Source organism: Bubalus kerabau, chromosome 3, assembly GCF_029407905.1.
Source record: "Bubalus kerabau isolate K-KA32 ecotype Philippines breed swamp buffalo chromosome 3, PCC_UOA_SB_1v2, whole genome shotgun sequence".
Taxonomy (NCBI): domain Eukaryota; kingdom Metazoa; phylum Chordata; class Mammalia; order Artiodactyla; family Bovidae; genus Bubalus; species Bubalus kerabau.
The window spans coordinates 14861678-14879823 of record NC_073626.1 but is presented as its reverse complement, the minus strand read 5'-3'; the positions used below and the strand labels follow the sequence as shown (position 1 = coordinate 14879823).

General features: G+C 42.0%; 1 protein-coding gene across 1 annotated transcript in view; it reads right to left on the bottom strand.

The window, feature by feature from the left end:
• Positions 1 to 18146, bottom strand: part of E2F3 (E2F transcription factor 3) — an 85946-nt gene that overhangs the window by 10858 nt on the left and 56942 nt on the right. The window contains exons 2-3 of the mRNA XM_055570750.1: positions 1955 to 2066; positions 526 to 745 (exon numbers count right to left, since the gene is read on the bottom strand). Coding sequence (XP_055426725.1) covers positions 526 to 745; positions 1955 to 2066 — 332 coding nt within the window. The remainder of the gene's footprint in view (positions 1 to 525; positions 746 to 1954; positions 2067 to 18146) is intronic.

Here is an 18146-nt window from a genome sequence, read left to right as displayed (position 1 = left end):
CCAAGGCATTTAAGTCTTGACTTAATTTACAGAGAAAGTGAGTTAATCTGCAGTGAGAACCATGGATAAAGATACTGTGTATATACACGTATGTGTGGTTACACAGCCATAGATAGTTTCTAGATTCCTATTAGAGACAAGCCAGAGGCCTGTGTAAGCATCTGTTAGATTACATGGGAGCACACATGCTGATATGATGGTGACAGCTGAACAGCAAGTCACTGCACATCTGCAGGGCCCTATTTAATCCCAGGGTCCCCTTGCTTGAGGCTAACTGAATATAAATCCTTTTATCTATGACACCATCTAAACAGAAGGTCTCTTTGTAAAGAGACTTTGAACTTCGGCTAAGGAACTGAGGAGGGAAGAGAGGAGAGAGAAGAGAGTAGGAGGAAAAAGGAATGAAAGTGTGGGCATGAGTGTGAAAGCTGGGGCTGGGAGAAACCCCGCTGCAGTTTGCAAGGAACCCCACCCCCAACCCAGCCCAGAGCCAGCGAACTGGGGGTGGGCGTGACCCATACTCACATCCACTGCACGTTGTTTTTAGACTTCTTCTTAATGAGGTGGATGCCTTCCAGGACGTTGGTGATGTCATAAATCCTTCTCTTTTGCACCTTCAGCACCTCTGCTGCCTTGTTCAAATCCAAGACCCCATCAGGTGACTGGCTCAAGAGCTGAATGAACTTCTTGGTGAGCAGACCAAGGGATGTATCATACCGTGTTTTTTCTGAGGGAGATTTTGGAGCTTAAAGAAAAACAAAAACCAAGCGGGTAGGGGGGATAGGGGGAAAGGTAAAGAAATGAAGGGTTTCTTTGCAGTCAAGCAAGCCCCCTCTCCCCTAGCAGCCCAGGTATTAGCATCAGAAGCAAAGCTGTTGTTGCTGATGTTTTTGGTGAGTCATAGAAAGCTATGAACTGCTTTATTAGAAAAGGAAATGATGGTAAAAATTCCTGTTTGATGAAAGTGTTTCACTGCGAATTTCTCAGTAGTTTCTATTTTGACTTATCTTACTCTCTGGGACTAGTGAAGTATCTCACAGATGGTAGGTGTTCAAAACTATCTGTTGAATGAATGAAAAGTGCTGTAGCCTCATGGAGCTGTAGCGACATGGAGCCTATCTCAATGGGTTCAGACTGTGAACCTCTCCAGCTTTTGATGACAGACCCATCCTAACTGGCTTTTCAGACTCCTTTATCTGTTTGCATATAACTTGTTCACCAACTTTTCAAATAATGTAGATGAAGAATGCCTAGGAAATGTCTTTCAATCCCATCTCCCCATCCCTCTGGTATGAAATATCCCCATTTAATATTGTATTTATTCTCTTATAGGTATACAGGTCAAGGGTTTAACTGAATACGACACACAATTTGTGGACTCCCTAATTCATAAACTACAGGTTAGGAGAGGATGAAGTCTAAATTAATTTAGCCTCCACATTAAATGCCAGAGACATAAAGGACAATTTAGCTGTTTACAACCTCCTTTTCTCTTAAAGAAACAATGACCATGTTGATGGAAATGCAAACTAGCTGCAATTCACTGGTCTCCATCAATTCTTAGGCTGCCATATGCTGAGCTAGAGATTTAGGCCAACAGAGGTAACACCTAATGCCCAGCTAGCCTGGGTCCCTCAAATAAGGTCCATGAAGGCAAGTTAGTTAGATTTGACCACGGAATGGTACCAAAGAGTTTACATTCTGAGTTGAAAAATGAAACTGCGCACATCAACAGAGGCCTCCCCTGAGGTCAGCATACAGGTAACAGGACTCACTCTGTAAACCTTTCACTGGGTGTCTGCAGACATCATATTTATTTTTTTGGACAGGCAAAGACAGAAATGAAAAAGAACCAAACATGCCAAAATTGTCCACACCTCGGGTCCCGTCAGCCATGAGCTCTGAAAGCTGGGAAGTTCACACCTGGGGGAGGGAGAGACGACACAATCCTTACTTTTTGGGCTGTCTGGACTCCGGAGTGCAGCTCTTCCTTTGCCCTTGGGGGTTTTTAAACCATCTGAGAGGTACTGCTGGCCGCTTTCTCCTAGCTCCAGCCTGCGCTTTGCCTAGAATAAGAGAGTACAGTTGTTGGTCGCGGGTCATGTGGACGATCGAAAGTGAGGCTGTGGCCTGGCTCCTGCCAAACGCAGCAGGCTTGCATCAGCCCTACCCTGCCCCCCTCGGCCTCCTCTGGGCCTCAGTTCCCTCCAGCCTCGGCTCCCCAGAACCCTCCAAGGCGGGGCTCTGGCCTCCTGTGCACAGATGGACAGATCCAACGATCCTTCAAGCTTAGGCTCTGCAGCCACTTTGTTCATTTACTCATGGATTCAACACATGTGCCAGGCATGGGGCTGGAGACTAAGAATACCACAGGCACTGTGGAACTTTAATTCACTTTCCCCCAGCAAACCTCGGCTGCTACCTCCATCTCTGACCTGTACTGAACCCCCTTCCATGTGTTCCCCCAAACACTCTGTGTTTGCTGGATATAAGAGTTATTTTACTTATCTGTTTCTCATTTCCTTTAAGGCAGGGACTGTTTCCCATTTATCTTTGCAGACCCAGGGCTTGGCACAGAGCCTGAGTTTCTGTAGGTATTCAATCACACATACAGTCTCTCTCTATATACATATATTGATATACTCAATGAAAGAAAGAGTGATTGAACAGGAACACAACTAGTCACAGACTACAAATGGTCATTCATCAGAATAAAAAATACCACAATCTTGGGCTTCCACTGGGATTACTTTCTGCATTTTGTTATCAACCTGGGCAAATGAGAAGTTCTCACCGAACTTTTTCATCTGATTTTCACTTTAAAAATATCCACTTTGTGTCTTCTGTGTACTGGGCTCTGGGCTTAGGGAACAGAGCTAAGCAAGACAGATAAAGAGTCCGTTGGTTCCTACTGTGTAAAGACCAGGAAAGAAGCCAGGTAATTAAGTAAGTAATTGCCGACTGCTGACTGCATGGGTGTGAAGGGCATTCAGACAGGGGTGGTACCAACTAGACCCCCACACAACAATGTGCATTTAGGCTCATTTCAGGGCGGATTCTTCTAACGAGGAGATTCACAATTTCAAAATAACTCCCCATGACGTAGACACAGAAGTAACAACTTATCAGCTGATGACACATATCCAGCTTCTCTACAGAAAAGTTATCAGCTAAATTCATTCTGTTCACTACAGTGGCCATGAGCCACAGGAGGCTCATGTGAACTGACACGTGCTGTCCATGTAAGACACACACTGGATTTCAAAAACTAAGGGTCAAAGAGCTCATGAATCATTTTATATTGATTACATGTTAAAATGGTGCTGTTTGGGCGTTATAAATTATTAAATAAGATACTATTAAAGTGATCATTTTATCTGTATGTGTATTTTATCTATACACATCAGTTCAGTTCAGTTCAGTCGCTCAGTTGTGTCCGACTCTTTGCAACCCCATGAATCACAGCATTCCAGGCCTCCCTGTCCATCACCAACTCCTTGAGTTCACCCAGACTCACGTCCATCAAGTCAGTGATGCCATCCAGCCATCTCATCCTCTGTCATCCCCTTCTTCTGCCCCCAATCCCTCCCAGCATCAGGGTCTTTTCCAATGAGTCAACTCTTTGCATGAGGTGGCCAAAGTACTGGAGTTTCAGCCTTAGCATCATTCCTTCCAAAGAAATCCCAGGGCTGATCTCCTTCAGAATGGACTGGTTGGATCTCCTTGCAGTCCAAGGGACTCTCAAGGGTCTTCTCCAACACCACAGTTCAAAAGCATCAATTCTTCGGCGCTCAGCCTTCTTCACAGTCCAACTCTCACATCCATACATGACCACTGGAAAAACCATAGCCTTGACTAGACGGACCTTTGTTGGCAAAGGAATGTCTCTGCTTTTGAACATGCTATCTAGGTTGGTCATAACTCTCCTTCCAAGGAGTAAGCGTCTTTTAAAAAATTTCATGGCTGCAGTCACCAGCTGCAGTGATTTTGGAGCCCAGAAAAATAAAGTCTGACACTATTTCCACTGTTTCCCCATCTATTTCCCATGAAGTGATGGGACTGGATGCCATGATCTTCGTTTTCTGAATGTTGAGCTTTAAGCCAACTTTTTCACTCTCCACTTTCACTTTCATCAAGAGGCTTTTTAGTTCCTCTTCATTTTCTGCCATAAAGGTGGTATCATCTGCATATCTGAGGTTATTGATATTTCTCCCAGCAATCTTGATTCCAGCTTGTGCTTCTTCCAGTCCAGCGTTTCTCATGATGTACTCTGCATAGAAGTTAAATAAGCAGGGTGACAATATACAGCCTTGACGTACTCCTTTTCCTATTTGGAACCAGTCTTGTTCACATACACACATATTTATCTTTTTATTGTGTGGCCTGCGTTTGTGGCACACAGTATCTTTCCACTGAGCAGTGCTGAGCTAAACATCACCACTCCAAAGGCCCAGAAATGACAATTAGCAAATTAACTTTGTGTGTGTGCTAAGCAGCTTTAGTCCTATCTGACTCTGTATGACCCTATGGACTAGCAAAGCCCGCCAGGCTCCTCTGTCCATGGGATTCTCCAGGCAAGAATACCGGAGTGGATTGCCATGACCTCCTCCAGGGGATCTTCCCAACTCAGGAACTGACCTCCCCTGTCTCATGTCTCCTGCATTGGCAGGCGGGTTCTTTACTACTACTTGCCCCACCTGGGAAGCCCTCTGCATGTCATCATCTGCTCCCAAATAGTCCGTCAAATCCTTATATGGGCCTGTTGCTTTGGCTGGCCCAGAGAACATTCCCTCTTCATTGGGCTAGTTCCCTGATTGTTCTTTGGGGAGCATCTCTTCCCACAGACAGGTGTATCCATGCACACAGGTGACCCCGACTAGGCTTGTCTTTCTTTCCATCCTCACCCTCCCCCACAGTGATCGAATCAGATGACCTAGGACCAAAGCTGGGTGAACAAGGCAATCCAAGGAAGTTTTCTGGAACTACTGCTAGTAAGGGATGTGGCTTGTTAGTAAGGTTAAGTTGTTAGCCGGAAGTGGCCTGAAAATGAGGCCTCCCCAGGGGAAAGCAGAGTGAGGAAAAGGAGAGATGGGAGTCTGTCTGAGGCCATCCTTCAGAACTCTGGGTCAGGTCATGAAGTTGGTCTTCCCTAGACTTTTCAGTTACACTAGCCAATAAAGCCTTTTTCCTCAGAGCACTTTGAGTTGGGCTCCTGAAGGTGTGGTGAGGACCCCCTGAAGAAAGGACCTCCTGAAGGAAGGTGAGGTGGGCAGAGTAAGAGCCTGTGGAAATGGCTGAGTCACGAAGGGCTCCAGTGCAATGTGGAGCCGGTGTGCATCGCTAAAGAGGGGCAGGGTGTGGTGGCCACTTCTTGTGGTCTTCAGGAAATTATTACTGAGAGAGACAAGCTTCATTTGAGGCTTACCTAAAAATAGAGGAGAAAAGCTCTACAGCTCTGCTCTAGAGATGCTTTCTCTCTGTAAAAACTTAAGAGAGCTGTATTCTCTGGCCTGGCTAGCGCCCACAGAAGAAAAGTAAAATGGGAAAAGAGCTTGGGATCCTAACTCCTGCGCCCTACAGGCTGCATCCTCCTTGACCCCTCAATAAAGAACCATCCGCTGGCCAGCAGCCTGGGGACATACTCGTTTTTGCTTCTCCATCCTAGGATGTTGTTTCCAACCGCTCTGAGGCTAAGGTCCATGGAAGCAGTAGGCTGCGGGCTGGGGGAAATTCTGAGATCTGTTGCTAAAAAACTCAGATTCAACTTCAAGGACCAGAACTAGTCAGGCTGTGTGACTCTGGTAACCAAGCACCAAATCAGAGTGGACCAAATCTCAATACTAGATAGAAAATCAACTCAATTTGAAAGGCACCCGAGAAAGCGACAGCCTATGAGACCTCTGTCTCTGAGGGAATCAATCACTAAGCCTGTGAATTTATACCCAAGGGAAATGAAAGAAGGGCACCCTCAGAAAAATCCTCCCAAAGGACAGAAATCAGAATGGTCATCTTGGCCCCACAAGCAGGTCACATCTCCAGAAAGCCTTCTGCTGTGGGGAGGACACGATGCGCTTCGGGAGGTGAGCTCCGTGTGTGATCTCCCCTTTTTCAAATGGAAGTTTCGGGTTATCCTGTTTCCTTTCTTCCACTGTGTAGCGAGCAGGGACTAAACTGAACCACACGGAACTTGTGCAGGTCCTAGATCTGAAGACAGGCACAATAACGGGACTCTCCTCTAGGGGAAGGGCTCCACATTTTGATATATGATGCAGCAACATTACTTTAATGGTTACCTTAGCAAGTTCGAGCACACGTACCTGCTAAAACAAATAAGAAGCCAGGTGGGAGGATTTAAACAGGGCAGGAAGTCTCCACCTACACACCCCCTTGCCCTGGGCAGAGCACCAGCACAGAGGAAAATCTCCTCTTGGTTATCTCAATGTTTGTTTGCTCTTAGTGTTAACGTCTTGCTGAACGGAGGGCTACCCTGTTTATAAAGGGATCTTCATATTACATGCCCTCTACCAGTAAAGCAACTAATACATCTGGTACTTAACAGAAGGCCCAGCCATTTGGTCCTGCGGAGGAGTAAATGCTGGCCATGAGCCATGCAGCATCTTCCTCAGCTGTCATTATCAAGGGTGGCTTTTACTGGAAAGGAAGTATGTGTTAACTTCAGGACCTCAGCCCCAACTATGATGACATGACTCTGTATGGAAGAGTTGCACCATTAAGCGTTTCAGGAAATATACACATGAAAAGAACAGGAATAACTGTCAGGCAGCCAAGCAGTGGACCAAGGGGAACATCTGTGGTTTCTGTCTACCTTGGTATTTCTTGCTCCTATTTTTTTCATCTGGAGAACTTCTTCACAGTTCTCCATTTAGGTGGTTTCTTTGACTCCAAGCTTGAGAACAAAAGGTCTGGCACTGTTCAGCATCTTAGACTGGCCCTTCCCATTAAAGTCGCAGAGGTGGGTGCCTTAATCTTGGCCCACCCATCAGCATGGTCCAGTCGGCTGGCTAACCTGACTGGTTGACGGATGGGCCCATGACCAAAGCATGATGAATCAGTCAGTAATGGGATTTCTGTTGGATAGTACTGGGTTCTTTTCACTGCGAGTTATTAGGCTAGTAGGACGTGAGCCTGGAGCTCCCTAGGAGATGAGCCAACAGAGAAGAAAGCAGAGTTAAGAGCTGAAGGGAGATTGAGTCCCTTCAAAGGGGTTGCTAGATGTCACCAGTTCCCAAAACAGAGCTACTCTGGACTTTCATTTGTGTGAGCTGACAAATGTCCCTTTTTGGTAAATGACAACAGTTAGATTACTATCACTTGCAACAAAGAGTCCTAGATACAGCCTTTTAGTATTAACTATAGCACACTCAACATTTGAGTGCTTACAATATATCATATAACAGGTTAATCGCTTCCCACTCGACTATGTATCTTATTTTTACAACAACCTCATAAAGTGGTTAATATAATTTCCTACTTTACAGGAGAAAATGGAGATTTAGATTTCTTAAATAACTTTTCCAATATCCCCACAGCCAGTAAATATGTACTCTAAAGTCTGTGTCTGTAACCATTCCATAAAATGATAGTGAAAGATTGGCATATAAAAATATTTGAAGTTATACTAAACTGATACCATCTTACTTTATGATAAACTAGTTTTATTTTATTCATAATTTAAAAAAACTTTCCTCATAATAAACACACAAGATAATTCAAGCAGCACAAATGGATATACCTGGACAGCTAATCTTTCTCCCATTCTTTTCTTTTCCTTTTAAAATTTTTATTGATAGTTGATTTTCAAAGTTGTGTCTTTCTCTCACTCTCGATCCCCAATTCCCTTCCTCAAAGGCAAGCACTGCTAAGTTACTTAGATATCCTTTTAGACAGGCTGTGTAAATACAAGTACATATAGTTTTAAACCATCACACCTTATAAAAAAAATTTTTTTTTTTTACACAAATGGTAGCAAACCACACACTGTTAATAATACATCTTGGAGTTTGGTCCCTATCAGTATACATAGAATGACTTTATTTTTCAGAGCTGCATAATAGTGTATCCATTAATATATCATGATTTGTTTAGTTAGACAGACACCTACTAATGGGCATTCAACACTCCTCTGCTATAACCACTTCCCCAATAAATATTCATGACAGCATCGTGGGCTAGGCATTCCTAAAGCCATCTTGCACTGAGGCAGAGAAGTTAAGGATTTACCTAAAATCTCAGTTAATTAATCACAGAAACCAGGATTGAACTCAGGTCTGTTCAAATAGCTTGTCAGTGACCATGACTTCCCTGGACTGATAGACACGTCCCTCCTCTGCTGCCACAGTGTTTGCTGTTGGGGCAGGATTTCACTATCATAACACATAGACTCTCCAGGTTTCCACACTGGACCATGAGCTCACATCCTAAGTAGCTTGGTTTCCCCAAAGCCTTGCATATGGTATGCACTCAATCAAACTGACGTATTTATTTTCAATGAATTGAGGAATAAATTCCCAAAGTTTCTTGGCAGGTCAATCACAAAGCTCCAACATTACCAACCTATAAAAGGGATAAACACACACACACACACACATACATCTACATGTTTGGAAATATTTTTAAAGACATATTTATAAAGGGGAAAAATTAAGGTTGCACAAGGATATGTACAGTGTTATCTCATGGGGGTAAAAACTATAAAACTATAGACTTCAATATGAAATTTCCCATGTATCCACAGAGGAGAGAAGTCTGAAAAGATCCACATCCAATGTTAACGGAGATTATGTCTAAGAAGTAAAATTAAATATGAGGTAATGATTTCATGTTTATAGTTCTGTAATATTTGGTTGGATTTCACAAAGTGAGGTGTCTGTATACACATTAAATTTATATCTTTCAAACTAACACTTCCATTTTTTGGAGTATATTCTGAGAACATTAACGCTGTTTCTACGGTTTGTCTATTAAAAACAGCACACCCAGTTTCTTGAATATTTATACTTTTCCACATATGTCCAACATAAATGCCCAATCTCAGAAGAAAAATTCAGGAAGTTATTCTGCATTTATATAACGTAATGTTATGCAATTAATAATGATATACATTTATGTATGTAAGTTTTTTTTTTTAAGCAGTAAACAGTAAGATTTACTACTTCTGTGGGAAAACTATATGCATAGAAATAATGTATCTAAGGATACATAATAACAAACAGTTTAACAGTATTAATCTTTGTGTGGTAGGATTACTGTCTGCTGCTGCCAAGTCGTTTCAGTCGTGTCCGACTCTGTGCGGCCCCATGGACTGCAGCCTACCAGGCTTCTCCGTCCATGGGATTCTCCAGGCAAGAACACTGGAGTGGGTTGCCATTTCCTTCTCCAATGCATGAAAGTGGAAAGTGAAGTCGCTCAGTCGTGTCCGACTCCTAGCGACCCCATGGACTGCAGCCCACCAGGCTCCTCCGTCCATGGGATTTTCCGGGCAACAGTACTGGAGTGGGGTGCCATTGCCTTCTCCCAGTAGGATTACAGTGATCTTATTTTCTTAACTTTTTCTTTTTCGGAGAAGGCAATGGCACCCCACTCCAATACTCTTGCCTGGAAAATCCCATGGACGGAGGGGCCTGGTGGGCTGCAGTCCATGGGGTCACTAGGAGTCGGACACAACTGAGCGACTTCACTTTCACTTTTCACTTTCATGCATTGGAGAAGGAAATGGCAACCCACTCCAGTGTTCTTGCCTGGAGAATCCCAGGGACAGGGGAGCCTGGTGGGCTGCTGTCTATGGGGTCGCACCGAGTCGGACATGACTGAAATGACTTAGCAGCAGCAACAGCAACTTTTTTTTACTTTTTTTTTTTTTAATGCTTTATTTATGGCCTCACTGTTCCCTGACCAGGGACAGAACTCATGCTTCCTGCAGTGGAAGCACAGAGTCTTAACCACTGGACTTCCACCGAAGTCCTCTTAACTTTTAATATTACTAAATCACTTTAAAGTGAGTGTGGGTTTCTTGCATAAAAAGAAGAATAAAAATCATTTCCATTTGGAGTTCAACAAAAGAAGTCTAGTGGTTTATACCCACTCAATGTGTACGGGTACTGGTTCAAAACAAAAATGGGGGTATGCTACCAGAACAGGCATCCTATTTTCATGGTGGGAAGGGAAGTGCTGTTCTTATGTAGCATTCAACTGAGTCATAGGAAAAAAAGATAAATCAAGAAAAAAAATCATGCTGTGAACATTAAAATAAACTCCCTTTACCCTGGTTAACAGATCTGAGCAAAGGAAAGAATTGAGAGATATTTCGTCCCAAAGTCAAGGGCAAGACAGGGCATTCTGAACAGAGGGAGGGAAATACAGGAAAACAGACTTTAAATAAAAAGCAAGAGGACCAGATTCAATACAATAGCGAAATAACCCAAAGGAGGCGATCTCCAGCTTGAGACCAGACCACACTTGAAACTCACTTGGATTCTGGCCATTAGGTCAGTGGGTTAGGGCACGGGGATTTTATGAAAAGAATACCTAGTTTCCAGCTGTGACTATATATTAACTCAATCTGGTTAACTATTTAAAAAGGGAGTGGGAGCTGGGGGCTTTAAGCAGGCAGTCCAAGTTTGACGAAGCACAGTGACTTGCAAGGGCCCTGGTTTGGAGGGGCTAGTGGGTAAGGAGGGGAGCTTGGGTGCAGAGGATGAAAAAAGGACCAGATCATCGTCCCTGAAATACCAGACTAATAACCACACTGCCAGCGTCAATCTTTCATTGAACATAAGATTACCTAAGAGGAAGAGCTCTGGTCTTCCCAGGAGTTTTTTCCAGCAACAGGTTAAGTTTAGAATCTATCAAGAGAAGCTGTTAGGTGAGAAGCCTACTCAGAAACCAGTATCTCAGGGGACTGATGAACTGAACAGCACCCAAGAAGCTCAGATGGGAGCACTTGGCACCGGCAGTAGCTAGTGTGCATTTTCCTTGGTGGAGATGCCGCCTGAGGTCCCACATTCCAGCCACGAGCATCTGGTGGGCAGAATAGTCTCTTTTCTTTTTCAGGTGCCCCCCTCCACGCCTGCTTCACGGCCCCAGGCAAATCCTTCCACAATTTCTCACTGGACTACTAGAATGGACCCCAAAATTGACTCTGTTGCTTCTTTTGATTTGTAAACAACAGATCTAGGCATTTTAACTTCACTCTAACTTGTATTCGTGGACTAGTTTGGGAATCTAAACAGGTACACAAGAATGCTTCTAAAGGAGAAGAAATCTTAAATTGACGTACAACTTTTGGAACAGAAGTCAATTACTTATGAACTGGTGACTGCCTTCCTTTCTATATTTAAAAGCTTTGAATTAAAAGTTACTTGACTGTGACAACCTACAGAGGTGCGATGAGGTGGGAGGTGGGAGGGAGTCTCAAGAGGGAGGGGACATACGCATGGATACTTACAGCTGATTGAGGTGGGTACTTACGGCTGATTGAGGTGGGTATATGGCAGAAACCAACACAATACTGTAAAGCAGTTATTCCCCAATTAAAAATAAATTTAAGTTAAAAAAAAGTTTCTTGAGGAAATAGATGGGAAAAAATATATTAAAAAAAAAGAAAAAAAAACCACCCTGTCCATCCCCCCTACTCCCACCCCATTCCCCATGAAAGTGGGAAATAACTCTCTCATATGAAGGTATGGAAAGCCTCCTTATCACCAGAATTAGGGAATTCAAGGGTAAGGAAGCCATATAAACAAACTTCATTACTTCTTCATCCAGTTTGTTACCCCAAGCACAAGCCCCTTTGTGGTTAAATTTTCACAAGTAATTGGTTCTTCATCTAGAATGATAAACGGCCTGCTTTGGTCACTTTGGGGATCTTAATCCTCTAAGACCTCATGCATATGAATTGCCTTTTTTTTTTTTCCTTTTTCCCCCTCCTCTGTTAATCTGTTTTGTGTCAATTAAATCATTACACTAGCCAAAGGAACTCAAGAGGGTTAGGGGAGAAATTTCCCTCTCTTGAGTCAACCACAGAAACTGAAGACTCCCAGTCCTCTCTCCCAGTTTCCCTAGAACCTGGGCTAGGGTCCCCTGGGCTGGGACAGGCAGATACACCTTCCCTAGGTCTGGAATTTGGAGTTGCTCTGGCTCAAGAGCAGATTGGTGCTGATGGCTGCCACGAAATGTTTTAGCTGTGGTTCTGGCTACAGATCCTTCCTTGTTTCTGCCTGTTTGCCAAGCCTGGTTCTCTAATCTTCCTGACAATTCAGTGGAGTTATCCAATATCCTTTCAATAAACATCTTTTCTGCTTAAGCTGGCCAGAGTTGGGTACTACTGCTTGCAACAGAGTCAGTTTCCTGATCCTGCTGTTAATTCGTTGTTTTCCTGGAACACCTTCCAACAGTAGTACGGAAGAGAAAGTCTGAGCCCTTACATACCTGAAACATGTGTTCCACCCTCGCACTTGATAGTCTGTCTAAGCTAAGAACTGAAGGTTGGCCGTCAGCAGCCCTCAGGACTCTGAAGTCACTGCTCCCAGGCTTTTGATATCCATGGTGGATGATGAGAAACCTGCAGTCACAGATTCTCATTCCTTTGAAGCTCTTCGATTTTTAATTTCCCTCAAAGCTTCCAGGCCTGTCTCACATTTATTGTAAAATTTCACAACACATAGTCAGGTGTGCATCTTTTGTTCACTCACTGTGCGCTTCTAGAAACTACATGCTTGGCCTTCAGCGGTGAGGAATATTTATGCTGTAAGCCACTCCCTCTCATTGTCGTGGTCTAATCTTTCTGGAATTCCTATTCCTCTTGGATTGATCCTCTAAAGCTTTTATCTTCTATTTTCCACGTCTTTTTGTTGTTGTTCTACTCATTAACATCAAATTTACTTACTTGCTTACACCAAATTTAGCTTTTACTTGACTTAAAAAAAGGGCAACTAGATTTTTAATTTCCAAGAACATTTGTTTCGCTCCTCAACCTATTTTCATAGCATGTTGTTCTTGTTTTCTGAATAGCAAAGCCTCTCTAATACCACTAATTATTTTTAAGTGTTTTTTTTAATTGTGGTGAAAGTCACATGACAGAAAACATACTATTTTAACCATATTTAACACTATAGTTCAGTGGCACTGAGTACATTCACTAATGCATGTATGTGAAATCTAGAAAAATGGTACAGATGAACCTATTTGCAAAGCAGAAATAGAGACACAGATATAGAGAACGTATGGACACCAAGCCGGGGGGAGGGGGGGGTGGCGGGGGCGGTGCGCAGGGAACTGGGGAATGGGATAAATTGGGAGATTGGGATTGACACATATACACTATTGGGTCTCTAAGTATAAGGCACTGTGCTTGGCACTTTATATCAGTAAATGAACCCATACAATAAAGGCAATTGTTTCTTTTGAAAATAGGACCTGAAGCTCTAATGTCTTTCTACCCCTAATAATATGCTTGTCTTAAAAAGTGAAGACCTCTGAAAACCTTTAACAGATTAATTCTGTCAATCTGTCTGTCTGGCTATGTATCTCAAACTAAGAGTAAATGGGTAAGAAGCTTAAGATAAAGTAATGATTAACAAGTTATATAGACCTAATGCTACTCAGATGAAATAAGAAAAAATGAGTAATACTTTTAATAATAAGAAACACTATGATGACCCTTTTTATCCGTGAGTCACAGAGGTCTCTAAATCAGAGTGGGCAAAAGATTTTTATCCCCTCTGCAATGCTTATGCTTTATTGCTCCCTTCAATGTCTGAATTTTCTATGCTTTTACAGAAAAATAAATGACAGGGAAAATTGTGCAATTAAATTGCTAACTTAAAAGACAGTTTTACATTTATTCATATTACCAAATTCATAATGTATTCTTCTTTAATTTAAATGATTGCTAGCCTTGAATATGTAGTTATTGCCCATAAAATGGAATTCAAGAATTCTTCTCTTCAGACATCTGAATTTCCAATTTGGAGGCTGGCAAAAGTATTTAAAATATATTCAGCGATGGGCAGTTAGGAAACAGGCTCTCATTCTGCTGCTCTCACTGGAGTACTATTTAATCTCTACTTCCCTTTCCAATTTCTAGTTTTTTTCCTTGAGATTTTACCTCCTTTCATCAGCAGTGGAATAAACCAAGAAGACCAGGCAGTAAATATTTTAGGCCTTGTGGGACACAGCTCTGTTCTAACTGCTCAAATCTGCTGTTGTAACAAGAAAGCAACCAGAGCACACACATATACGGGCTTGACTCTATTCCAACAAAACTTTATTTAAAAACAGGCAGTGGAACAGATATGGCCTTGGGCCACAGTCTATGGATTCACAGGATAAATTATTACCGTCTTAAAAATGTTCATTGTGTTTTATCAAAGGACATCTATGCTCATACCAAACACTAAAATTTTATGAAGTGACAAAGCCAATCATCTTTTGGATTAATGAAATTACATCTCTGTCATGCTTAATGTTATCTGTGAGGACTCAAAACAAGTACTAAAAATACAAGCAAATCTGAGCTATCCTTTTGAATAGCTGGACCTCATCCCATCCACGGAAAACAATGATAATTAAACACACAAAGGTACTTCTTTTTATGTCCTCAACCATTCACCTCTAAAAAGAGTTTATAGATGCAATAAACAGATATAAACAAATTCTTAACATGGGTTTGACGGATCAACTTTAGAGAGTAGTAATTCACTGTTTCATTACTAGCACCAAAAAATGTCAGCAATCTTTCTCCCATTGAGTTACTGTTAATACACGAGGGTAACTGTTCTGAATCCAGACTGGTGAGTTCACAGAAGCTTGCTTCAGAACATAGTTGCTAAAATAGCTTGCAGCACAGTGCTGGTACCTTAAATCTCAGAAAAACAGCATGTGTTTAATTATCACCCAGGGTTCAAGGGACAGGGCACTTCGCTCTGGAGGACATAGATTCACAAACTATCTCCTGGTACAGAAGCAAGATATTAATAAATGGACTTCAAGAAGTAAGAATGGTTTTGGAAGATTTATGACCCTAAGAACTAATTGAAGAACTCCTTCTTAAAGTAGTAAAGTGTTACTTTAAGAAATACAAAGAACATAAAGCTGACATCTGCTAGTGTCGAATCATGTCAGCAATATTCAATACTTGTACAATTGACTTGGTGGCCAAAAAGTGCTGCTCTCCCGCTCACTCAACTTTCATTTTGTGGCAAACTCAATCCCTGTATTTGAGGGCTGGGAGTTGCTAGGCTGCAGAAGTACAGCAGGAAGGAACCCAGGTGAAGGCTGAGTTGAGAAGATGTTGCTTAGAGTCTGGGAGTTCAAAATAGCTACAATTTGGACAAAGGACCAAAAAGGAAAGACCTATTTAAAGAGAGAATCTTAGAAATCTGCAGAAGGTCCCTTGAATTCAGCAGACCCCTGACTGGTTGATGTACGTGAAGACACGAATCAAGTCTAGGAAAAACAAACACCCAAAGGGGATGGAAAACACTGTCGAGAGTTCCCACAGGGCCTGAAACCACAGGCACATTGTTCCTACAATTGTTCTCAGGCTGGAAAAAAAATACAAAAAACCCCCATAATTCATGAGGTATAGGGTAGAAAACTCAGAAGAGTGTTGTCTCATTGCTGAGGCAAAAGTAGCCCTTGAATAAACATGCTCTTGTCCCACCCAAAAAAGCAAGACCTGAAAGATCAAACTGTTTCTAAGAAACGAAACTGCATTTCAAAACAAAACTCAAGAATATTTACAGAAATACAAAAATGTCTAGCACCCAATAATGACTGTCATCCAACCAGAGATTACCAGGCTTCCAAGGAAGCATGAAAATCCCACCTATATTTAGGAGGAAAAAAAAAAAAATCAATCAATCAACAGAAATGAACCTAGAACCAACACAAATGTTTGAAATAGTAGACAAAGACATATATAAAAGTTAATGTAACCATATTGCATATGTTCAAAAAGTTAAGTAGACATGAATGACATAAACATACAGTTTTTTTCAAGAAGTTCAGTATCTCAAACACAAGAAACATAAAGAAAACTGTATCAAGGCACATCACAACCAAATTGCTCAAAAATCAATGACAAAGCAAGAAAATCTAAAAAGCAGCCAGAGGGATAAAAAAAAAGGACAAGTTAAAAAACGAAATAAAAATGATGGGAACTTTCCCATTTCTAACTATGTAGTCAGAAGATAGTGGAGCAACAGCTTTAAAAGCATTGACAGAAAAGAAACTGTCAAACTAGAATTCCATACCAAGCAAAAATATCTTTCAAAATCCAAAGGCAAAACAGAGATTTTTTCTGAGATACAAAAGCTGAAAAAAACTTTAACCAGTATATGTGCACTAAAAGAAATATTAAACGAAATCCTTTGAGCAAAAAGAAATTATGCCAGATGGAAGTATTTGTTGTTCAGTAGCTCAGTCAGGTCAGACTCTTTGAGACCCCATGGACTGCAGCATGCCAGGCTTCCCTGTCCTTCACCATCTCCCAGAGCTTGTGCAAACTCATGTCCATTGAGTTGGTGATGCCATCCAACCATCTTGTCCTCTGTCATACCCATCTCTTCATGCCTTCAAGCGTTCCCAGCATCGGGGTCTTTTCAAGTGAGTCAACTCTTTGCATCAGGTGGCCTAAGTATTGGAGTTTCAGCTTCAGCATCAATCCTTCCAATGAATATTCAGGGTTGATTTCCTTTAGGACTGACTGCTTTGATCTCTTTGCTATCCAAGGGAGTTGAGAGTCTTCTTCAACAACATAGTTCAAAAGTATCAATTCTTCAGCACTCAGCCTTCTTTATGACTGAACTCTCACATCCATACATGACTACTAGAAAAGCCATAGCTTTGATTATATGGACTTTTGTTGGCAAAGTAATGTCTCTGCTTTTTAATACCTTGTCTAGGTTGGTCATAGCTTTTCTTCCAAGAAGCAAGTGTCTTTTAATTTCATGGTTGCAGCCACTGTCTGCAGTGATTCTGGAGCACAAGAAAATAAAGTCTGTCACTGTTTCCACTGTCTCCATATCTATTTGCCACGAAGTGATGGGATCAGATGCCATGATCTTTGTTTTTCGAACGTTGAGTTTTAAGCCAGTTTTTTCACTCTCCTCTTTCACCTTCATCAAGAGGCCCTTTACGTTCATCTTTGCTTTCTGCCGTTAGAGTGATATCATCTGTATATCTGAGGTTGTTGATATTTCTCCCGGCAATCTTGATTCCAGCTTGTGCTTCATCGAGCCCAGCATTTCGCATGATGTACTTTGCATATAAGTTAAACAAGCAGGTGACAATATACATACAGTCTTGACATACTCCTTTCTCAACTTGAACCAGTCCATTGTTCCATGTCTGGTTCTAACTGTTGCTTCTTGACCTGCATACAGGTTTCTCAGGAGGCAGGTAAGGTGGTGTGGTATTTCCATCTCTTGAACAATTTTCCATAGTTTGTTGTGATCCACACAGTCAAAGGTTTTAGCGTAGTCAATGAAGATGTTTTTCTAGAACTCTTACTTTTTTTTTTTTGATCCAACGGACGTTGGCAATTTGATCTCTGGTTCCTCTCCCTTTTCTAAATCCAGCTTGAACATCTGGAAGTTCTCAGTTCACGTACTGTTGAAGACTCACTTGGAGAATTCTGAACATCATTTTGCTAGCATGTGAGATGAGTACAACTGTGCGGTAGTTTGAACATTCTTTGGCATTGCCCTTCTTTGGGATTGGAATGAAAACTGACCTTTTCCAGTACTGTGGCCACTGCTGAGTTTTCCAAATTTGCTGGCATACTGAGTGCAACACTTTCACAGCATCATCTTTTAGGATTTGAAAAAGTTCAACTGGAATTCCATCACCTCCACTAGCTTTGTTCATAGTGATGCTAAGGCCCACTTGACTTCACACTCCAGAATGTCTGGCTCTAGGTGAGTGACCACACCATCCTGGTTAGTTGAGTCATTAAGACCTTTTTTGTATAGTTCTTTTGTGTATTCTTGCCACCTCTTCTTTTATCTTCCATGTCTGTTAGGTCTGTACTTTATTATGCCCATCTTTGCATGAAATGGGAATACCTGACAGCTCTGATGGTAAAGAATCTGCCTGCAATGCAGGAGACCACAGTTCAATTCCTG